General features: G+C 51.8%; 2 protein-coding genes across 3 annotated transcripts in view; both read right to left on the minus strand.

Moving 5' to 3' along the window:
• The window catches only part of TRIM8 (tripartite motif containing 8), a 35,804-nt gene extending 33,665 nt beyond the window's left edge, over nt 1–2,139 (minus strand). The window contains exons 1-2 of the mRNA XM_062580621.1: nt 1,210–2,139; nt 277–927 (exon numbers count right to left, since the gene is read on the minus strand). Of these exons, the coding sequence (XP_062436605.1) occupies nt 277–846 (570 nt within the window). The 5' untranslated portion in view covers nt 847–927; nt 1,210–2,139. The remainder of the gene's footprint in view (nt 1–276; nt 928–1,209) is intronic.
• A 7,990-nt stretch (nt 2,140–10,129) lies between these two features.
• The window catches only part of SUFU (SUFU negative regulator of hedgehog signaling), a 95,422-nt gene continuing 81,882 nt past the window's right edge, over nt 10,130–23,669 (minus strand). For both annotated transcript variants that reach the window (XM_062579941.1, XM_062579942.1), the window contains exons 11-12: nt 14,309–14,377; nt 10,130–10,622 (exon numbers count right to left, since the gene is read on the minus strand). In XM_062579941.1, coding sequence (XP_062435925.1) covers nt 10,533–10,622; nt 14,309–14,377 — 159 coding nt within the window. In that variant the 3' untranslated portion in view covers nt 10,130–10,532. The remainder of the gene's footprint in view (nt 10,623–14,308; nt 14,378–23,669) is intronic.

The following is a 23,669-nucleotide window of genomic DNA, read 5'->3' on the forward strand; positions in this document are numbered from 1 at the left end:
GCCAGCAGACCCACGCCGGCCCCAGCGCGGGTCCCGTGGGCCAGCAGGCGTGCCCAGCTCCGTCCCGCAGCAGGCACAGGCTCAACCAGCCTGCAGAACGGCTTGGTGGGCCCCCGCCGACCCGCTACAGCGCAGACGCTCTGGCTGCTCTGAAGGCTCCTCGGGGCAGAGGCCTTCCAAGCTGCAATCTCGCGTGGCGGCCGCAACATCGACCCGCAGCGAGCCCGGAGGGGAGGGAAAAGGGAGGACGAGCAAGACCAGAAGGGATCGACTTACCCTGATCTCATTGCGGCGGATCTCCACGTCACAGACCGAGTGTCCCTGGTGGGCCCCGCTGTAGTAGCAGCAGAACTGGCACACGGCCACTTGCTCAGCTTCGCAGTGGTACAGGCGGTAGGCGTTGTGCTGGGGGCAGCTCCAGGCCCGCACGTCGTCCGCCTCCACCAGGAGGTGCCCACGGGCCGTGGAGGGCTGCTGCAGGTGGGTCTGGACGTGGGACTGGCAGCACGGGGCCTCGCATCTCAAGCAGATCTTCTGGGCCGGCAGCGGGGGGCCGCGGCGGCAAAAGACGCAATGCAAGACGGAGGGGGGCTTCTCCAGGTTGAGGGAGTTGAACTTTTCCACGATGTTGGTCAGCTTCAAGTTCTTCTCCAGGTTGGGTTTCTGGTTGTACGCCTGGTTGCACTCGGGACACCGCACCAAGCCCGACTCCTTGGCCCAAGCCTCCCCGATGCAGCCCCGGCAGAAGTTGTGCTTACAAGGAAGCTGAACCGGCTCCACAAAGACATGCAGGCAAATGGGGCAGATGAGCTCCTCTTCGAAACAGTTCTTCCAGTTCTCGGCCATTTCTGCTGGCAGGAGCTGGCGACTTTCCCCCCTTTTAATCTTTCAGTTTGGTCTACAGATGGGCACCGGGGTCTTTTCTCCCTGCAACAGGAAGTCTCGGGGTGAATCGCTGTTCCCTCCCTCCCCCTTTAGGGTACCTAATAAATAAAAACCGCAACAGATTTTAAAATTAAGAATAAAATAAACCACAGAGCAGCATTCTAGGAATCCCAGAAAAGCAAACCAACATCCATGTCATTTCACTAAAAACAATTTAGCAGTTTAGGAAAAAAAAAGACATAATATTCCAAGATTTACAACCCAAAGTCTTAACAACCCTTAAAAACAATTTCTTTTGATCCCAGAAGGTGAATCAAGACTTACCAAAGGTTGAAAAAAATCCATACAAAATCCAGTAGCAGAGTCCAAGTTCCATATAAACCTCCTAAATTTAGCGCTCCAGATTCGATTTTCCTTTTCCCAGGTTTGCAACTGACATTCAGTATTTTAAAGGGACTTTTGTCCCCCACCAACCTGGCTAACAGCTGAGAGAACAGACTCGCTCAGATTTCTTTTTTTTCTGATTTTATTATTATTTCTCCTCCCTTTCTCCCTGAAGGGAGTTCAGATTGAGAGTCTTTTAAAGGAAACAGATCAAAGGGTTAAGATTCAAAATGGGAAAAGGAGGAAGATTAAAAAAAGAAAAATAGCAACGATGACGATGATGAAAAACTGAATTCTCTCAACGGCCCCAAAGATTTGCCTCTAATCCGGCAGAGCGGAGTGGGGGGGGGGAGAAAAAAAATATCAGAAAGGAGGAAAAAAGAAGACAAGACAGAAGGAAAAAAATGGGAAGAATAAAACCTCTCGCCTGCTTCAAAATTGTGAGGTCTTGAATGGGAGAGCTCAGAGGGAAGACAGGCCAATCATTCAGATGAAATTCCAGCCCCGAGCCCGAAGCAACCCTCCCAATCTCTCCCTCCGTTCATAAATAGGAATGAAAAAGAAAATGGGCTTCGCGGAGGGAGGGAGGGAGGGAGGGAAGGGGGGGGAGAGGGGGAGAGCGAGAGAGAGAGAGAGAATTTAAATCCTATGAAGCAAAAATCAACCTGCTCTAAATTCTCACGAGGGGTTGGGTCCTCTCCGGAGGGAGGGGGGAAGGGGGGGCGGCTTAAAAAAAAAAAAAAAAAGAAATAAAGAGGAGGGAGGGGGGGCAAAATCCGATCTAGTCTAGTTTCATTCCAGATCTGGAGGGATCCCGACCGCAGAGAGCGAGGAAGCAGCCCCGGAGAGGAACAATACGGGCGAGGCGGCGGCGGCGGCGGGCGCAGCCGGGCGAGCGCCGCTCACCGCGCGGAGCGAGCGCGGCGGCGGCGGCGGCTGCCTCCGGCGCGCCCTCCCCCCGCGGCGCCGGCCCCGCGCCCGGTCCCCCCCGACATGCGAGCTGCTCCTCCCGCCGGATCCGGCCCGGGAAGCGCGTGGAAGGAGGGAGCGGGCGGTTCTCGCCGCGGAGCCGAGTCAGTCCTCAGCCATTTTGAGCTGTGCCCGCTTAGGGGAGAAAGAAAAAAAGGGAAAAAACAAACAAACAACAAAAAAAACCCGGAGACGCGGAGAGAAACGCGGAAAAAACAAACAAAAAGGCTGTTGGGGAGGAAGCGGAGTCACAAGGCGGCGATCCGCCCCTGCGCGGCTCTCGGCGGGGCCGCGCTGCGGGCTCCGCCGCATCAGCGCCGGGCCGGGCACCCCGCGCCCGCCGCGCCGCCGCCGCCCGCCATGTCGGGCTCGCCGCGGGCGCCCCCCGCCGCCGCCGCCGCCCCGGGGTGGGGGGTGGGGGGAGGAGGGGGCGGGGCCGCCCCAACGGTCGCCTCGGAGCGCGCGCGGCGGGGGGGCGGAAGCGGCGCCTCGGGAGCGGCGCTGAGGTGGGGGGGGGGGTGGGGAGCGGCGGGGCTCAGCGGCGCCGCGGCGCGGCCATGGGGGGGGGCGGTGTTTGGGGCGGGGGGCACCAGCGGGGCCGCCACGCGGCGGGCGGGGGGGCGGAGGGGGGGGTGGTGGGGCCGGTCCGCGGCGCTGGGTCCCGCCGCCGCCGCCTCCAGCCGCCCGGAGCTGCGCTGCGCCGCCGCCGGCCCCGCCCCCTCCGCCGCGTCACGCGCGCCACGCCCCGACATGAAGCGGCGCCGCCTTAAAGCGGCCGCGCCGCCCGCGTGGGGCCCACCGCGGTGCTCGGCGCTGCGGGCGCCTCGCGCCACTGCTGCGCTGAGCTGAGCTGAGCTGCGCCACCCCGGAGGCCGCGTGTGCTTCGGGTTGCACCGTGCGACCTCGTGAGGGTGTCGGAGACGTGCTGCTTTCCCCGGCCTCCGGGAAAAGCGGTGCGCTTAAGAGTAACCCCCGTGTTCCCCCGAAACTGCACCGGCGTGGCGGCCGGGACCTGCCTCCGCTTCCCCGGGCGGGCCCGAGCGACGCTTCCTCCGCCCCGCAGAAACCGCCGGTGCTCCTGGGGGCCGGGGACCCTCCTGAGCCGACCGGGGAACGAAGCCGCTCGCAGGGATTTACGCGGTTAAACGACGGGCTGAACGTCCGGGCGGCCGGGGGCGCCGCCCCAAATCCCCCTGCCTCGCCCCCCACCTCCAGCCCTCCAAAACCGAGGGGAAGCGCTGGGCTCTTTGGGCCGGTTATGACCCCGGCAAGCAGCCGGGGAGAAGCCGCCAGCGCTTTCCCGCCCGCTCTTGCGTCGGGGAGGTGCAGGCGCGGCCCCGTCCCCCGCCGCGGCAGTGCCCCGAAGGCTTGAGCTGGGGTTTTCAGAGTGGGTCCTTGGGTTTAATGGCCTCAGAGGGTGGCGAGACCCTGGTCTGCAGCACTAGACCCGTCTGCCACCCCCATCCCCACGTACGTTCCCTGTGGGGTGGAAGAGGAAGGGAACAACCCTGCGGAGACCGGCCAGGGGCTCCCCGGGTGCATGCGTGTGCATGCGTGTGCAAGCTGGTGCATGCGTGTGCAGGGCTCCTCTTGGGGAAAAAAAAATGCCAGACTTTGTCCCTTCCCCATCCTAAAGCAGGGGGAAACGAGGGGTCAAGACAGGCAGGAGGCCTGGCCAAGGGCGATTGCATGGGGGCGGAGGGGGCGATGGAGGGAGCTCGGCTTGGTCCCGGGGTGAATCCGGGTCTGAGCAACCAAACCCAGGTCTGAGGGACCAAATCTGGGGTTGAACAGCCAAATCTGGGGTTGGAACAGCCAAATCTGGGGTTGGAACAGCCAAATCTGGAGTTGAACAGCTGAACCCGGGGTTGCGCGGCGGCGCTGGCGGCCGGGCGCGGGAGGCCGCGGCGGTTCCCGGCCCCGGTGGAGTTTCTTTCTCGGCAAATGCCTGCGAGCAGCTGCCCTCGCCGGGTGACTCATTTCCTGCTCTCGTGTCACGCTCTGGTCAGGCCAGTTTGGCAAAGGCTTTTTTTTTCTTTTTTTTTCCCCCCTTCCCGCGCTGCCGCTGGCGTTTTCTCCCGCGCCGCCCGGCCGCCGCACGCGTTCGCTCGGCCCCTGGCAGGACCACGCAGGGTTTTCAGGAAACCACGTCAGAGCCGCAAACGCTCCCAAAAAAAAAAAAAAAAAAAAAAAAGTAAAAAAGAAAAAGCCAAACAGAAAGCCCTAGGGCAATCTTCCCCTTTTCTTTTTTGGGGCGGGCTCCGCGCTCTGCCCTCCATCGCAGGAGGCCGCTGGCGCTGGAAGCGGCTCCTCTGCGGGATCGGGGAGCGACGCTGGGAAAGGCCGGCGGAGCCCGGCAAACTCCCCGCGTCCGCGACTTCCTCCGGCGCCTCCTGCCCTGCGAGGAGGAGGAGGAGGAGGAGGAGGAGGAAGGAGCCCCCGGCGCCTCCAGAGAGAGAAGAGCCACGCTTCACGCTGCGTCCCGCTTACGGCTTGTAAGCGGTCGCCGCGCGCTTTGATAAATGGTTAATCGCGTGTTAAAGAGCCCAGACAAGTCGACGGGTTGCTCCTCACCGCGGTCTATAACCTCTCCTGCCGACGCGCTCGGGGCTCGTCCTTTTGCCGGACGCTTTGGGTAACGGGGCTCCCGCCGGTGCCGGCGCTCTCCGGCCGGGGACGGAGCCTCGGCCCTCCGCTCCTCCCCGCGCCCCGCTGAGAAGGAAGAAAATAATAATAACAATAAAGAAATAAATAAGCAAACCCACTCCCTCTCCCGGCTTGGCAGCCGCCCGCAGCCCTTCCGGCGTTAATTAGAGGCGCCGCCGGCGTTATTAGCGACGAGCCGCTCCGAACGCGGTTCGGCGGCCGGCGGCGTCCTTCATCGCCGGGGGTCTTCCTCTCGGGCGTTCGGGCGAACCGGCGGCTTCGGAGAACCGCAAACCCGGTGGCGGCCCCGGAGCAAGCGGCAAAGCCGGCTGGAGCCAGAGCTCGGCTAAAAGATTTCTGCAAAACCGTCCTGCGCTACCGTGGCTTCGCTCGCCCCTTCCAGCGCTTCCCCCGCAAAAAAAGGGCCGCAGAGGAGGACGCCGGCAGTTATGCAAATATGTTTAATGCACTTGGAATACACGGGAGGAAAAAAAAACGTTTAGTGATTCACAAAAATATTACAAAAGTCACGTGCAGGCGAAACGCACCCAGCACTGCAATAACAATGTAGGAATTTACATTAGAAACTAATATAAAATATTTAAAAACCTCTGCTAGTTTAGCTTTCCATTCGTTCTTTTTTTTTTTTTGTCTTTTATTAAAAAAACAACAGCAACACAAAGGGGAGGTGTAGTGGGGGGAGAAAGGCCCGTCTACGAGGTACAAACTCCTTCTGGCCCAATTCGGCCGCGTCCCCGGAGCCCCCCTGGGGAAGGACCACGGGTGCGCGCAGACCGCCACGCTCACGCACAGCTTTTAAAGCGCTTTTTCCCCTCCCCGCCCCGGACCTTCCCCTTTCCCCGTGCCGCCTCGCAGGGTCTGGCGCTCCCGTAAGCGGTTTTAGGGCAAACAGAAGCGCGGCGCGAACAGAGGAGAGGTGGCGAAGGACGTCGCCCGACAGAGAGGCAGGTCAGCGCAAGGCTGGGCTTAAAACACATTTGCAGCCTCGGGCTGATTGAATTTTGGAACTGAAATTGTGGAATTGAGCCGAATAGAAGGGCTTTTTTTTTTTTTTTCTTTTTGCTTTTCTTTTAAAAAGAGAACAGGCAGGCAGCGGACAACAGAAAAATGTTTCGAAAATAGTAAGTTGCTACAGAGCTCAGTTAAAAACTGCAACAGTCCCAGGGACCTAAATTTGGCCTAAATTTTGGGACGCAGCCGTCACTGGCCGACGCGTGCTTCGAGCTCGTCTCCGGCGCCGCGCGGCCTCTGCGCAAGCTCGCTTTCCTCGACGGGGGCAGACGCACAGAAAGGGATTCGCAGTCGCTTGACGATCCACCTGCCCTTGCAGCTTCCCTCGAAGGAGGAATAAGGCACAATATATATACTTGAAACGGAGGGCAACCGAGCACAGGAAGGAGCCTCCGGTACGGGGTGGAAGGGGAAGTCGTCTCGCCCGGAGGCGATGCCGCAGGGCGCGCGCGCTGCCCTGAGCGAACCCGAGCTGCCCGTGCAGCGGGGAGGCTGCTCCCCTGCTCCCCGCCAACAGACCTGCCCCCTCCGAACCAGGCACCGCCTTCAGCTCTTCTTTTTTAAGCTAGACCCCCTAAACATTTCCACTGGTCTCAAATGGAAAAGAACCACCCCTCTACTTCTTCAAAGAGCGTCTGATGACCCGACGGTGTCACTCGAAAAGCCACGCAAGAGCAACAGAGTATTTGAAGTGAAGGGCTTCCCAACATCATTTCAGACCACCGCCGGCAAGTCTGCGTACAGCAAAACCAATATAGCACCACCCTCAAAGACGCTACACGCAGCAGGCACCAGCTATCTTAAGCTGCTGAAAATACCACCGCAGGTCACACCAGCTGCAACCCTGACTGCTCTGCTCCGATCATACGCTGCGTACTTTAATGTTGAAACTGTACGTTCTTTCTCCCCGTTTTTCAACCAGAGGTTGAGAAGGAAAGTAGTCCTGGCTTCGGGGGTTTCTCTTGTTTCAGAGTTGCAGTCCCATGTTGGATTTTCAAGGCATCGCAGATCTGCTGTAAATGCTCTTCGTCTTTGGAAACATCCCTATCTATCTGCATCATGAGACTTCTGTGGGAGGGAGGAAACCTGTACCCTCTTCTTTGAAACTGTCATTTATATCCAGATCACTATCTTTAGCCAACGGGTTTTGGTTTCATACAATCCTGCTTCAGACCTTCTACACAATCTAGAAGAGAATCAGCACCCGTGGTGCTACCGTCTCAGCGGGTCTGGGCTGGAAAACTGCTACGGAATTTGCAACCGCTGATTTATTTTCCTTTTTAAAACTTACTTGCTCACTAAAAAATATAGGTTTCTTTTCTATTTCCTTCACACACAGGCATGCCCCCTTGCCCCAAGAGGAAAATATCCAAACTCAAGATCTCACTCACTCGCCAATAAGCCTTTGGCTTGATTGCAAACTTGAAGCGAATAAGGGCAGGGGAGGCCCTCTTGGTGCACAGTTCTTTTCAATCCTGAATAACACAACTTTCTTATTCTTAGGTAACTGTCGAGAGGCAGCAACATGATGTTGGACCTTAAGGGTTGACTTTCACCAGTTTCTCTCTTATAGTTGGTCTAACAATAAGAAAGCATTTTCTGCTTTAGCAGTTTTTATGTCAAGAATTTCTCCCCTTAATTAAATAGAGAAGATTTCCTTTCCTTCCCCTCAAATCAATTGTTATCCAGCTACCAGCAAGGATCTGTGAGAAAGCATCTCAGAAATAGAGATTTCTGGCATGCCACCTGTTTGTAATTCAAATACTCAGAACTATATATAAATACATGACATGGAACAAAAATACACACACACACACACACAGGGATCCTGGGTGGATTTTCAAATGTGTTCAGTGTGCTCCCTCCGAAGTCAATGAAAACCCAACCAGAGCATCTGATGAGAGTAAATATGGTGAGGAAAACATACACATAAGAAAGGCAGAACTGGAGCACAAGGCAGCGAGGAGGAGGAGCTTTCCCTGTGCAGAGCACTGCCTCCCCGCTGCGAAGGCTCAGAGAGTCTGAGGTTCACAGGGCAGGAGGTCCTAAGCTTTCCAGATGTGTGTCAGGGCTCAGAGAGGCTCTGATAGACTTCTCTCTGCCCCGTGCTGATCTCTGCAGGAACAGCAACGATTGACCTTCCGAATGTCCCTTCTCCACCAAGATGTGGATTTTGAGCTTCTTTTAATGAGAACTAGCATCTGGAAACAAGGAAGAGCAGCCAGCATTGTGGCACCAGGCCAGCTCTGTTGCAGGCACCCCAACAAGCTCATGTGAAAGCAGTCCACGGGCTACTGTCTGTAGATGGCTTTTGGGTAAAAATCCTAGTCGTTGCCCTTTTCCTGACTGACACAAATGGCCACGTATTCGTTACCTTGCGATGGGGCACTTGGGCACGTCATTTTTCAAGCTGGACTGGTAAATTTTCCTGCCGTTTTCTAGCCCATACTGGCCACTGGGTATGCACCTGCAGTGCAGAAGAGACAGTACATGCTTACTGCTAACCAGGACGGTGGAAACTAGCCAAGAGATTCGACAGATGAATACCGTCTGCCACAGCACAGAAATCACTCTGGCTGGCACACTGCAGATATCTGAAAGTTTGCTCTTTCGCAGCAGGATTTTAAGATGATCCTCTGAGTTCAGACAAAATGACAAACTCATTTACATGTAAATTGCTTCCGTAGCTTTGCAGAAAGGAAGGTTCTGCCGAGCAACGCTGGACCTTGCATTTGGCCTGCTTTAAATTATAATATAACAACAATTATAATAATACAAATACCACTTTGTACACAAAGCACGCCCTCTCCTGCAAATCCTGGCATGCTTCGGTAAGTCCTACAGCCCTCTAGTCAATAATCACTCTCTCTGTACAGAGAGACATTGAGTGACTTGCCTGAGGCCACAGAGGAATTCTGTAGCAAGTCCAAGGGAAGCTTTGTGGCTCCTAGGTCTGCTTCTTGACCAACACTAACCATCCCCAAATATATGCAAGAAACATCAAAGCCAACTGTGCCAGGAAGAAATTAAATCAGAAAAGCAAACAGAACACTGACCCTGGGGTACTATGAAGCCTCTTGGACTTTGCTGTTAGATCAGGGGAGTCAAGTGTTAAAAGCTTTTGTTATATCTGTATTACGATCACACAGCTATTGAGCATAAACTGGGAAGAAAAAATGGCCAAGTTAGCTTGTAGGTAGAAAGGGGTGGAAGATAAGCTGCACCTCCCTGACAAGGAATGAAGAGTTGCCACCAAAAGGCAATGAGCAAGCAAAAGCTTGGGGAATATGCATCAGAAACAAGCCTGCAACAGCAGCAGGGGGCAATGCCTGCGGCAGATTGCTTCGGCACATCCACAGGGGCCAGCGTCTCGGTACAGAGCCACAGCCTGCAGGGGACACAGACCTCTGCACACCGTGTTTTGCTCCAGGAAGGAGGCCACAGGGATCTAGAAGGAGAGGGACCTCTCAAACAGATTTTGATGCTTTACAGTCCATCCCCCCCACAAAAAAAAAAAAAAAAAAAAGAAAAGGGGGGGGGGATATCAGCCACAAAAGAGCCAACACAGCAAGACTGAAGGGGAAAATGGAGCTGTGCTAGGGCACAACCCTGCTGGCACAGGGAGGACAGCTGCCTTACTGAGGCCGAGTCTCCTCTGTGCTATGCCAGGTCAGTGGAGATCTCCATTTCATACGCTTTTAAACAACCCTCTGGATCCTGCAGAGCTGCTGAGGTTGTCCTGTGAACAAATGGTCCTTTCTAGCTTCTCAAATTCTGTACAATAGCAAGGAAAAAATACTTGACAGTATCTCTTTAAAGATAAACACACTGTAAACAGGAGATCTCCCCCGCCCCGGTAGCTTTCTTCCTCCTGCTTGTGCAAAACCAGAGGTTGCGACCTTCCCTGGGGTTCAGGCACAAGGACAGGATGCGTGAGAATAAAGTTGCCTCTGTTTGCAGCGATACCATAGCTAATAGCACCAAGACCGACACTTAAAACATGCCTAATTTGAGGGCAGGGAGGATCTGGGTTTGTTTTTCTTGACTGAACTAGAAAGTTCATCTTTAAATCTGTTCAACTTCAAGCATGTGAGCTTTTGGCCTCCTTTAAACAGGGGAAATACCATTCCGTTTCTGAAAAGCAAAAAAAAATAGCACATGGAAGAACAGTTCTGCAGTCAGTAAAAGTTTGGCTAACAAAAGGACTCCAGAGTCACGTAAAGAACATTTAATCCATGGATTATAGGCTCGCACCTGGCAGAATGCATGTGTAAATACAGGCGTGCAGAGCGTCTACACCCTAGGCTAAGGCAGAAGGGAGTTCTGTAGCTAGGAGAGAGAAAGGATTCTTACTACTAATTTTCATAGTTAAATACTTCTCACTCGCACTCACACATACGCAGGCTGTTCCCAGAGAGCTCAGCCCTGGGAAGGATAAAGGAAAGGGCTCAGTTCGGTCTGGGCCATGCTGAGTAGCTCCTCTTCTGTTTGCAGTGGTTGTGCAGCAAACTCTTTCATTTGCAGGCAGAGTTTTTACTGCATTAATTATCCTGTGAGTCACTGGGCAATGGACAGTAACTTGGCTCTCCCAGTTGTCAGAAGGGTGTAATTCAGCTCTAATGCAGCGGGTTGTCGAACACAGCATCTGGCAAGATGGAGACTTTCAGTTTCTTTTCAGGCCAGCTGTACTCCTTTGGAAGTTTAAACTGCAAGACAATAAAGAGAACCAGTTAATGTATATCACTGCAGCCTAACGCACAGAAAAACAAAGTCACTGCAAAGGCAGGCAGCCCTCTGTTATTATTATTTTTTAAAACAAGAGGCCACTAAGAAAACATTTCCCCATCAGTATGTTTTGGACAGCAGTGGATATTAGATAATGTGGTCTGTGCCTCAGCTGCCAAAGTAAAGTTCTGAGATTTCAGCCCAAGCGTTGTTTATTTCATCAGATAGGTCCTGGAGGGTGGCTGTTCCCATCACCACTTCCCCTCCTCGATCTCACTGAAAATTTGCAACACACAAGTATCTCCTCTCCCACTTGACCATGTCCGTTTCCCTTCAGCTACCCCCCCCCAGCCCCGTGATCCCTCTGATTGCTTTAGAGGGGGGATTGCAACAGCTTTAAAATTCTCCCCTCGCACGGCGGGGTGCACGCGAGACAGCGTGCTTCTGCAAGGTGAAAGAATCGTAAGGGTTTGTAAATGGCCATCAGCTCCGGGGGGGGGGGGCAAACGGCGCTGCCCTGGCTGGGGAGAGCCGCACGCCCGACCGGCGCTGCCGCTCGAGCCCTCCCCACCTCTGCTACGACGGCTTCGCTGAGCGCCCCTACCGTGTCTCGTATTAACACAGGCGCTCAGCTGCTCCGGCTGTTTTGCAAACATTGATTGAAGCGCACGGAGCAGAGATTTTTGCCCCAGTCTGGTTTACACAGCACTGTCTCTGGCAAATGTTTCGTGAACAGTGCAAGTACACCGCTTCCACTAGCCCTGATGTTGCTGCAGGACACGCTGCCTTCACTCAGCATCTCTGACCCCAAACAGGGTTGCCCAGGGACAGAGGTCCAAGAGGCCCTTACCATCCCCTATCGCAACGTTTGAAAAGGGCCCCTGCATCCATGCAGACCTCTCAGAAACAGCTTTGTCGGGAAGAGGGGGAAAAATGGGGGAACTAAACCATTGCAGAGAGGAACAACATGGGCCATTCCCAGGCAGCAGCATCCCTGCAAGGGTTAACGCTGACCAGGTCCTCCCATTCCCTTCTTGTGCAAAGGGCAGGCAAAGAGAGAGGTGCTTTGTAGCAGGGGGGACTTGGGGCTTCTGTGGGGTTGACAAGTGCATCTCAGAGCAGGAAAAGTCCCCTCTCCATGACATTTCAATTTTGTTCTCACTGCTGAGCTGGCAAAGACATGCATAAGAGTGGAAAAAGTCCAAAGAATGCAAGCACCTTAGATGCAGAGCTAGTAAAAGCTTCAAATCCTTACGTGGCAGAACGGCAGCCTGGATTTTTAAAGCTGCTGCTTGCATTTGTGGCTTTTATAGACTACCAAGAGCCTTCTAGACTTTGGATGTGCCCCATCCAGAGCTGGATGACAGAGATCTGGAGCAGCACTTCAGGCAATCCCACTGCCAGGCCTGACAGTCCACTGCACGTGGGGGACAGTTCTGGAAACCAGTTTGCAGAAAAACTTTGTTTTTAAAACTCTGCTGCACTCACAGCGTAGTACCACCTGACACCACGATAGTACCTGATACCCCGAAGGGATGCTAGGGGTATCTAGGTAGGATCCTGTGTTGTCAATGATGCTCTAGCCCACAGGCAGCTAATTCAGGATGGCTATAGAGGGATGCTCTCTTGAGGGAGCCCTCAGACCAAGGCCAACAGTGCTGCAAGTTGCACAGGAGCTATGAAAATTAGAGAGTTAGTGTAAGGGGATAGTGACGGGTGAATCATCCATCTTTATCCAATTAGCTGTCCTTCCTGTAAGCATCCTGTTTCTGGAGAACATTAACATATACTCAGCGGCACATTCCTGCTAAAGGAGTTCCCCTCCAGCTGTCTGCTCCACTCTAACAGGTTATGAATTTGCTCCTGAACTCGCTCCATTTGCGGTTCGGGTATGAGAGTAACTTGCAGCTGGTACCCGTTGACCTTAGTATGCTGAGCTGGTGGTTCAGGGTCTGAGCCCTGCTCTGGTAGCAAGGCAGGAGGATCATTCAGAGCAATGGCTACCATAAACTCCCGCTCCTTAGCCTCTAGGAAACACAAACAGTCCAAGCCCTACTCAGGGCTGTTTTTTTAAACTCTGGTCCTGCATATAGTCTGAACCATATAATCTAGCGGTCCTACAGGCCCAGGGGATCCTTCTGAGTTTAGTGTCTAGGGTATGCAAAAAAAAAAAAAATGCTAAAGCTACTCAGACAGATAATTTGGTGTTAATTTCAGTTTCCACTGGTGGCTCACTACACAGCCAAGGAAAGACTCTCTGCAGCGCTGACTGGGCTTCCTTCTATCACATGAACATCATCAGCAACCAGCCAGGGCTGCTGAGGAACACATTAAGTTGGCCCAAACTGGGATCCTGTAATTTACAAATCCTTGGAGGAATCTGGACACTCAGAGATCACATTTCATCTAAAGCATTTCCCTCTCATAAACAAGAGAGCTTCCAAAGCAGTCCTCTTGGAGAAGTCATCCTTTGCATTTGCTTATTTTTTACTTTTTAATTTAGCAAAGTCACAGTAATTCAGAACCAAGTGCCTGTTCGCTTTGCCAGGAGCAGCCGTACCCGCTACCTTTCTGCCTCAGCAGAGAGCAACAGCACACGAGCCGCCCAAAGCCTTAACTACAGGGCCTTCAAATCGAGTATTCCTGGGCGTCCATGTCACTGGCAAAAATGAGCTTTGGATTAGGTTTAACTGGATAAAAGCTGGCCTGAAAGTCACTGCACAGCCAGCAGCGTGCTCCCTCACTCACACAGCGAAGAACACCCTGGCATTAAATCAACCCAGAATTAAACAATTAGAGCCCTGAGATTTTCCTGGGGGGGGGGGGAGGGATGGCAGGGCTGCTCGACAAGCCAAGGAAAGTTTCTTTAGAGTCTGCAGGGAGCTGTAAAAAATGGGATTAAAAATATTACATGTCATTTCTGCCTCTGCTCTTTGAAGTCAGGCAGAATATTTATATGGCATGCATGGGAGACAGGGTGTTAAATGTTCCCCAGGAAGAGATCACATGGCAGGGGGAAGTTTAGCACCACACAGCAAAGCTCTATAAAGCTCCCTCTGCCGCTGCAGCTCAAGGCTTCCAGGCTGCCGACAGTCCTCGGCGCACGGCGCGCTACCTTGCAGGGGCAGTAGGTGAAGGCCCAGCAGCAGACGCGAAAAAGCCCCATCTGCTCCCCGAAGCCAAGCAGAGGCGCCTACAGCAGATTGCTCGGTCGCAAATGTGCTGCCACCCGAGTGCCCTTCTGAAAGCGGGGAAGCTGGCGCGCCTCGCGCTGCTGCGGAGGACGCTTTGCACCTCACAGAGGCCAAGGGCTGCACCGCCTCGCGTCCGGGCATTTGGATGCTCAGCAGGGAACACTGCTGGTGGAAAGGATCCCTGGGGCATAGCGTACCTGTCTCGCTGCGTGCACCCCTCTCCCCTCCCAGGGAGGTTACGCAGCGTCCCCCTCAACACCCGTTGCTGCCCTGTATTTCCTGCTATCAATTCTCCTCTCAGGGCCTTGGTTCACATCAGCAGATGCGGAGGCCTAATGAGGCCTCGAGTTTACGCGGCAGGGCTGCAGCCTGCCCGCGGAGGACGGGAACAAAGCAAAGCTGCAGAGCGGGGCGAGCTGTGCCACCGCTTGTGGGGGTGGTACGCGGGAGACGTGGGAACCACGCGGCCTTACTTCCTCTGGAGAATTCAGATCTTCTAAATCTTCCAGCATTCTCTCTACAAACTCTTCGGTCAATAGGATCTGCAAAGGAAATACAGTTGTTTATACTTTTACACTCCCAGTTTTAGCAAATTGCCAAGTAACAGAACTGCTTCTGTACAGAGCAGACTCTATCAGCTCACTCTTCCTTCCCCCGTGTCCTTTCTTCCCGCAACACAAAAGTTTTGAGGGCAAGCAGCTCATAAATTTGCCTCCTGCCCCAACCACTGCAAAAAAATGTTAAAATTATATGGCAATCTTTTTTGACCCTCAATTATCTTTCTCAATCTAAAATTAGAGGCTTGGCTTCAGACAGAGAGAGCAGTAAAGGAGGAAAAGGGGTCAAGATGACAACGGCCAGAAAGGCAGTGGGAGACAGAGCCACTTTCATCTGATTCATGGAAGTTAAGCTTACAGTTTAATCAGAAAAGAGCAGCGAAGGACAGCCTGAAACTCATACAGAGCTGGTACTCTGGGCACATGGAGGGCTCTCACCTGGAGTGCAGCAAGTTATTTAGAGAAATGAAAGGTTCAGTGAGGGAGGTGCTACCAGTGGTGCCCACGCTAGGAGCTGGAGGCCTTGGGCACCCTGGCCTAGGCTCTCAGAACACCTGTTCTGCTCCTCCCAAATTTGCAGATTTTCCCCGCTCAACCCACTCAAGTTGTCTCTCGCTTGCTGATCCCGCAATGCCTGTGCTGGGAAAGCTTTTGGCTCATCTCAAGACCAGGCTGGCCCTGGCCTCCAAGGACCCTGAGCCAAGCAAACCCAGAAATGCCAGAGAGGAAACCAGCCCCAGGAATTCAAGGGGAAAAACTCCCACCCTCTTTAAATAAATGTGTGCTAGCCAAAAACAAGCATGTTCTGCCTCTCTTCACAACAGCCACGAAGGCCAGAGCTACGTGCAGGGCAGCTGGTTTGGCACAGGAGTCGAGAAGGCAGTGCAGGATGAGGCAAACATCCCCACGCAGTGAGGGGGCATTTGGAGCTACATTCCTGGGAGTTAGATTGCAGCAGCATCCAGCAGATTATTCCCATTTCAACCTCCAAATTTGTTTCTTTCGCACTGCTCCTCCTTTCCTTCCTTCGCTCCACCCTTTCCTCTATCTCTAGCACTACTTTCCATCCCAAAGCAACCATCAACCCCTGTTCTCTTTTCTCACCTCTCCCTTCCCCTGTTGGAGACCGCTCCGACATCAAACACTGAGGGAGCCCATTGCCCCCACACCTTTTTCCTTCTGCAATCTCCTCTAGCTCCAAACTGGAAGAGGAGCAGCCAGGCTGTCCCATCTCAGTGCAGGAAGCCACGTCCCATGCCCACGAATGCCAGTAACATCAGAAGGGGAGTGCGTGACTGCTGGGATGCCACAGGCTGTTCTGGGAACACATGAACTAGGCAAATGGACAGATGAAGAAAGGGAAGACTGATCTCCCTTTCTTCTTCTGACTGGCAAGAGAAGTGACCTAGAAATAACAAATCCAGACCTGAGAGCTCTGACATGTCCCAAGTTCTCTTCCCTTCAATCTTGCTACCCTGCTGCCATTACACACTGATTTCCTTGGGGGCTGAGCGAATTACAACCTCCCCTCTCCACCACATTTCCCTCTCAGCTTAGCAAAACCTGCAGCAGGCTCCAGCCCAAGGTTTATGACCGAGCTGCTCAGCACAGAAGCAGGCAGCTCCACCAGGTCTCTCTGATGATACCTCGAACCTGAAAAAAACTTGCTTTAGCTGTGAGCCAGGATCTTGCTGCTTTGGACAGGACTCTGCAACCTGGCACTGATCTGCAGACTGGCAAGCTGAGAAACATTGCACTGAAACACGTAGTATCACCGCAAACTACTGCAGTCTCCTTGCAGGAGACTGTAACTAGTCTGCTCGTTGGACTGGAGACATCCGTTTGTTGACTGTTTGCAGAAGCGAGGTAGCAGGCTGTCCGTAGTTGGAGGCAGAAGGGCAACCTGATCACTTAGCTCAGAAGAAAGAGCTGGGTGGGGAGCTGGGGCTCTGCATGGAGCAGATCAGATTCTGCGGAGGTGCAGCCTGCCATGGGGTGAGGGAATGAAAACAATTTGGCAGACATCAAAATCTACAGAGCAGCCGGAAAAAGGAGGAGGAATTGGTATTCACAGCAATCAGGCAAAGAAGAAATGAATATTCAGCCATCCATGGATGAGCAAAAATGCCAGAGGTTGGAATGGGTGAGAGAACAGGAATGAGGAGCCACAGTTTTGGCAGGGGGACTAAAAGATGAGCTGAGCAGGAAGACCCCTGGGTGCTCCCAAGGTGCCAGAGGCAGGGGAGAAATAGGAACCACGTGTGTGAGGCAGCCAGCTGCCCTTAGGCTGGTGGAAAATGAGACAAGGTGTGCATGGGTAAATAGCACAGACTGGAAAGAGTGAAGTGGGGGCAGGTCAGGTCTCAGCTAAAGCACAGACTCCCAGACTAGGGAGAAGTGTGAAGCACTGCAGCTAGCACTGACCTGGGGTGCAATCCCACAAGGTGGCTGAGCCCATGGGCAGCTTGCTGCTACTCTGTCAGTGGATTTTGTTAGTCCAGCTAAAAAAAGCTCAAATTCTGCTGATTTGGTGAAATGAACTGGCTCCCTGAAGAGTGTGACAAGTGGAGAGCGAACAAGAGTCCACAGCTCAGCTGTCTCGTGAACTATGCTCCTGAGATCTAACCGATGGCAGTCTGCGCTAGCGCAGCGGGCTACGGAGCGAGCTGCGGAAAGATCGTGGCGCTGTTCTGCAAGCCCTGCACAGACAGTTAACTTTGGTGGAGGGCAGGCATCTCGGGCTGCAGCAACAAACCGCTGCAGTGACATTCACACAGTGTGTCACTCAGACCCTCTCCTAAACCAGCCTCCGTCCTCAACAACCTTCCTCAGAAAAAAAAAAAAACACCCCAAACCCCACTGCTCCACACAGCCTCACTGCAGGGGAACCTGCCCTCCTCCTTGGAGGAGAAGGGAGTCTCCCAAGGGCAGGTGTAACCAAACGTACGAGCGACCTGGTCTCTCAGCACAGGAAATCGGCACTCTCCAACTCTCTTGAGGATGCAGGGGCAAGGAACGTGTTCCCAGCGCATGATGCTGAAGAGGGCTTTGAAGTACTGTGATCCTGGCTTTGCAGCCAGACGAGATGTCTCCACTTAGGACTCCTGGGCCGCTTTGATTGGGCTGGTTCTAAGACCTGTGCTCATAGATCAGGCTTGCATCCACACCTGCAAGCAGCAGCACCAGCTTCATGCTGGTGAGCGAGTCTTTGCTCCCACAGAGGAGGATGAGAATAAATGCAGGCCAATCTCAGCTTCCCTCACTCACAGTATTTCTGGTTTCCAGCTCTTGTAGCACGCCTGCTCCGGCACAGTATGATACCCCATTACATTAACACACACACACACGCGTTATATATGCATGATATTAAAGGTGACATTCCCAGCAAATAAACATGACAGACTGCCATTGCTCTAGGCACCTAATTTAATTTCCTTCGGGATTTAAACCTTAGAAGCCCAAATTAAACAAATAGGCCCTGTTCACTTTATATTTCAGACCTGAACCTAGAGTTTTCCTCCGATGCTGTTAACTGATCTTATCAACAGGACACTGCACAGAGATCATAACGATGAAGTCGCTTTTCCACTCCCCAAAGAATAACAGAGGCCTGTTGTGCTACAGCTATGGGAAGAGTCTTAGCGATCCGGAGGGCAAAGGAAGCTGTTCTACGCACAGGCAGAGCCAGCCGGGCCTCTGCTCTGAGCAGGCCTTTCCCTCCGTGAAACCTCTTCGCCGGTGCTGAGGAAGCAGAGGAGCTCTCCCAAGTCGCTGCCGGCCTTGTCGCCAGCGCCGGAGCGGCCGGGCGCTCACAGCGCTGTGTTTTCACAGTTCTGTGCAAACATTCCTGCCTGCCGAAGCCGGTTACAGGGTGCAGCTCAGCCTTTGTGTGATGCCTGTTTGCAGTACGCACAGGCAACAGCCTCGCCGACCAGCTGGGGATATTTGAACCATTTCCTTCAGGGCTGTGCAGTACTGCTCACACCAGGATCTCTGTGACCTGACCCAGAGAGGCCCAGACACATGCAATCCCATTGCTAGCAGATTTAGACTCTGTTTTATATGTGCTTTGCAGCTCTGCTCATATCTTGGCTAGTCAATGTATTTCAAACGTAAGTCCCTGTTTTCTCTCCATCACAAGTACCTACTGCACAACCTTGGGTCCAAAGTTTGGGCTCTCACTGCCTCACTAATAGCTGTATGTGTCCAGGCACGTCACAAAATACCATGCAATGCAGTCTTACTCAGGTAGATGTGTTCGGGGCACACACTGGCTGCACGCATGATGTCTCCCTCTCGTGGTAAGTCCCACCTGGGCTTGCTGAAACCTACTCTCTACCTACAGGACTTGCCTAAAGGTCAAGCGAAGGAGCTTGTGTTGAAGCTTTGTGCCTGCAGATAGTTGAGAAACCTGTACTGTGACTTGTTGCAGGTACACAGCTGTGAGTGCATGAAAACAGACAAGATCTAAAAATGCCCACAGGGTCATGGGGCTCTACTTCACCTGGCTCTGAAAGCAACTGATGCTTAGTGAAATATTAAAAACTTTATAATCAGCTTCATTCCACACCTAGCACATGTCTCACTTTGGTGTTCAATCCTACCACCAAGGCTTGAAGTTCCCAGCTCGGAATAGACTGGCTGGGGCCGCAGGTCACCCAGATGTTGATAGCCTGGCACAGCTGGCAAGTCTTTGATCAAGGAAGACCATCAGAAGTTGAGCTAAGAAGTTAGGTGCAGCTCTGCCCACCATCAGAAAACATTTTGTCCATGGCAAGACACACGAGATTAGCCCAGGGATGATTAAGCATGGCTGCTTTTGCTAATAATACCCGTTTTTCCTGCCTACCTAGGAACAAAACAGACAATCCTACACTTTGCCCCAGTGCTTTGTTTGCATTAAACACTGCACTTGCTCTTCTAACAGGTTTGTCACAGAAAAGAAACTATGTTTTATTAGTTCTGAACTTAGTACAGAGATGGCCTTACAGCTCAGAGTAGGTGGGGACACGTTGCAATAAACCCCTAGGTAAATTATACCACCCTACCTAAGAAAATGTTCATCCATAAAGGTGCTATGCCTAGATTAGGTGGAGCAGTTGTACCCTAGGCTGCATGTCATCTGTTACATCTGCAAATGCCCAGTAACTTCTAGGAGCCCTTCGCACTGAAAATGTTCCAGGTTAATTCCTACAAAAGTGAAGTTAAGTTGTGCCTGTGTTCCCCATTGAAATTAAACATAACTGATAAAACCCCTCATAAATCACGCTCTGGGCCATGAACACCCTCAAGGCCATCTCTCTGCTCTCCCCTTGCCTTGGCCTTCTATGGACAGCCTTGCCGTGATTGCAAGTGGCTTGGGGCAGAGGCTTTTTCACAGCATTTATGTTATGTTCAGCCTGGACACTATTTGAAGAGGCCACCTTGCTGTATGAACTCATCACACCTCTCATTACAGCCTAAAAGGTACCAGTACGAACACCTTTAATGGGAAATTCCAGCATTACTCTTCCAGGATACTTATAATCCCTCTGTAAAGGGAAAACATGCACTCACAGATGCCTCAGGGACCCTATTGCTTCATACAGCGATGTTACAATCCTAGCAGAGGAAGCATGTTATGATGCTGAATGATCTTTGGCCACACCAGATCTCTCTCTCTGACATTCCCAGCTACAAGGCTAGTTACAAGACCCTGAACACCTCAGAGCCCAGCCTGATGAGATCCGCCTTGCAGACAGGATTACTTCCAGTGAATACAGAGTTTGGCTCAGTTGGGGAGGGCTGAGCCAAGATATCGGGCAATACTAGTTTTTTCAGAGTGAAAATATGAAGGAAGAACAGGCATTTCGGGGAATGCTCCAAGTGGGAGGAAGAAAAGCTACAGAAAGTACCCGAAATGTAGCCTGAGTAGCAAGGGAGGTGAATTAGGCTGTGGGATAATCAGTCTGCTTAAGCAAGATGGAAGAACTTGAATCATCCAAAACTAGCCTGAACAAAGTACTGCAGCACACACTTCAGATGAGTTGATGCATCATTCCCTGGGGACCATCAAGATGACCTAACAGGTCTCTTTTCTTTTTTTACCTTTAGTATAAATTTTTCCCACTGTCTCATTCAACAATGAGAAAGAAGAACACACAGGGACAATGCAGCAAGGTTTGGAGAATGCTGAGGGAAGGCGATAAGCTTACCAGAAAGTGTGAGTATAGATAGCCCTAGACCTATAGAAGAATTTGGAGGAAGCCACCAAAAAGGTTCTGAAAAAGTTTCTCTTGGATTCCTAAAACTGCTTTGGGGAAGAGCAGGTTGCAGTTGTACATGACTTAAACCAAGCAGTTTGTGGGCGGTCTCCTTAAACCCACCGGACTAGGTATAGTACATCTACTCAAGGTTAGGGAGACCAAAATTCAGTCCCCTATCTTTGAAAGGCTCGACCCACACATGCCACTTACAGAAGAGCATCTTGAGCATCAGAGTAGCTCTTATGAGGCTTTGCTTTGAACTTCCGCTGCTGCCATTATGCCAATGTGCATAAATGATTTAACGTGCTATAGCTGAGAGAAGAACCAGATGTGCTCATTTCCAGGGGAATGTCCCAGCTCTACCGGAATAAAGTCATTCTCTTGTGCTCTCTGTAACTAATTCAGTGTTTTATATGATGTGGAATAACTCCAATTGGATGAGCTGAGGAAAAACCAAAATACCCTATAACTATGTTGTCCATAAAGCCAAGAAGCAGAAATAGGGGTTCAAATAAAAGGGAGGGAATAAAACATGAGTTTCCCATATCCTGGCTGAGTATTATATCCCTCAAACATGGATTAGAGAAGGCAAAACTTCTAACAGCTCCAGCTCCATTCTGCAAAACTAGTTTTTTTTTCTTCACTGTTTTTATTAAAGAAAACTTTCTATTTCTGGTTTCATTCAACACAAAAGGATTTTTTTCAGCTTTTGATTTAAGGCTTTTGTTTCAGCAAGAAAACTGAATATATTTAAAGATCAGGCTCAGTCTGAGTTTCTTCCCCAGATTTTTCACTTAGATTGCCAAACCAAAAGAATGGATCATCCCCCATGGCCCTGCTCACTGTAATCTCCCCCAGACTGCCAGCACAGATAGGGTGTGTTGATAGCTCCTGAACACTGGATGCTTCACACAAGCTCCACCTATCTACCTTGTCTACAGGCAGGTTTGTTTAACATTTTCTATGAAAAGCTTGACCCTGCTGTCCTAAGCCTCAACTTATTTTTCCATGCAGGATATCTTGGTTTTCATTTTTTCGAAAGTCGTAGGGGAAAAGAAATCAAGTTATCACAGAGATGTATTTTGGAAAAAAGCACTTTTCAACAGTGCTAACAAAAGTGTACGATTGTTTTGTTGCAAAGCATGGAAACTACCCTTTAGGAGGAGAGCTATGAAGATTAGCAAAAAAATGCTCTGGAGGTCAAGGGAAAATCTTTCTCCCAATCATGAGAATGCTTTGCCAAGTCAGAAGCCTCTGAAAGTCACTGTTTGTCCATAGTCTTTCAGGGAAAGGCAGAAAAATGTACTGAAGACTTTTTTTTCATTGAGTATGTCCCAGCCCAACACAGTTCCCCCCAGCACAGGGTGGAGGTAGCTAAGTAGTACTTTGCCCTCCAATCATTCCTCTGAGCGACGAAGCATTGCTATGGCACCAGGCACATCAGGACTAAAAGCAGGGAACCTCTCCAGCACTCTCAGTGTTTCTGCTGGAAGTCAGGCAATGTGGAGGAGGAGAAGGAATTTGCCAAGTTGAATGAAGGGGAGGAGAGAAAAGCAGAGACAGGCCAGGATGAGGAGAAGACAAAGGCACAGAAAAACAGGATGGAGAGCAGATCAGAAGCCAAAGCGGGGGGCGACAGAAAGGGTAGGGAGACAGGATTAAAACTGCATTTCCACAGCCTCAGTGTCCACACAATGTCTGCTGGACGTTGCACCCCACAGGCATGGGAGCTGAGCAGAGTGCCCCCCACCAGCGGCGGGTGCCAGAAGATAAAGTCCTGCTTCCATCGTGAGCTTCACAGCTCATGTGGAGACACAGACCTTGTGCTGAAAATCAGAGGGCGCCAACTGCAAATGAACCATAGCCTCCATCTGCCTAACAGGATTTGTTTTGAAACTGAGCAAATTACCTGAAAAAAAACCCCTCTACATTCAGAGACCAGCAATATCAGGCATACCAAACTTGGGAAATGCCCAAACTGAGATTGCCTGCGCAATGCTAATTTGGCCCCAGCGTAGGTCTGCATCACGGACAAATCTGTAATCACAAGATCGCCTGCAGTTCCTCTCCCACAAGACCTCTGCCCTGCTCAGTCCTCAGGATGGTTCTGCTTACTGAATGCAGCATTAGTCATCATTTCTTTTCATTATCATTCAAGTTGTTTCCTCGTTCCCTCCTACTCTCTTTATTTAGTATGCTCCAACCGACTACTGCCAGCACGGATTACATTGGAAGTACCTAATCTTACTGTCCTGAGCACTCTCACAGTCTCTGGCACGCTGAGCCTCACATCTCTGCAAGGCAGGGATGATTCCTCTCCCTGGCACGGATGCGGGAGGAAGGCTACAAGAAGCTAAGAGACTTGACATGGTCACAGAGGAGAAATGCAAGAGAGCATGGAGCTGACACTGGTCTTCAACCCCCAGGCTGACCGCCTACCACAGAGCGATCCTTTCTCTCTCCCTAAGAATGGACGTGCCTCTGGAGTTCAGCTGTGGTGCTAGAATGCTTGTCAAACACTGAATTAACCTTCATGGGATGACTGGCAGAAGGTTTCCTTAATAAACAGGGAAAAACAAGAGAAGAGGAAATAGAGTTCAATTGTCCACCTCTTTTCAGTACCCAGCTCAAGACTTGCAGGGCCCTGTTTTCCAGCGTACTCGGCACTGGTGGGCAGAGGATTTTCTGCAGCAAAATCCCTTGTGGCCCCAGGTGCTGCTGGGAACAGGGATCAGATCTCAGGTCTCAAGTCAGCCATCCAGAAGATGAGGGACACAAATTCAGTGGCTGCCTGTGAACGTTTTGGCTTGAGACTGTGCAATAGCATCGAGAAAGAACACTGTAGTAGAGGCAGGGACAGGATCCAATTCTCCAGGGCAACATTTAACAGGCTTCACCATGAGACTATTGTGATTTTTCTGCAATTACCTGCTTCATTCACTACACACCTTCTAATTTCAACAAACAAATGAAGTGGAAGTCCTATAGGCAAGAGTCTACTCCATAGTCCTGATTCACCCCCAAACCACATT

This window comes from Rhea pennata, chromosome 7 (assembly GCF_028389875.1).
Source record: "Rhea pennata isolate bPtePen1 chromosome 7, bPtePen1.pri, whole genome shotgun sequence".
NCBI lineage: Eukaryota > Metazoa > Chordata > Aves > Rheiformes > Rheidae > Rhea > Rhea pennata.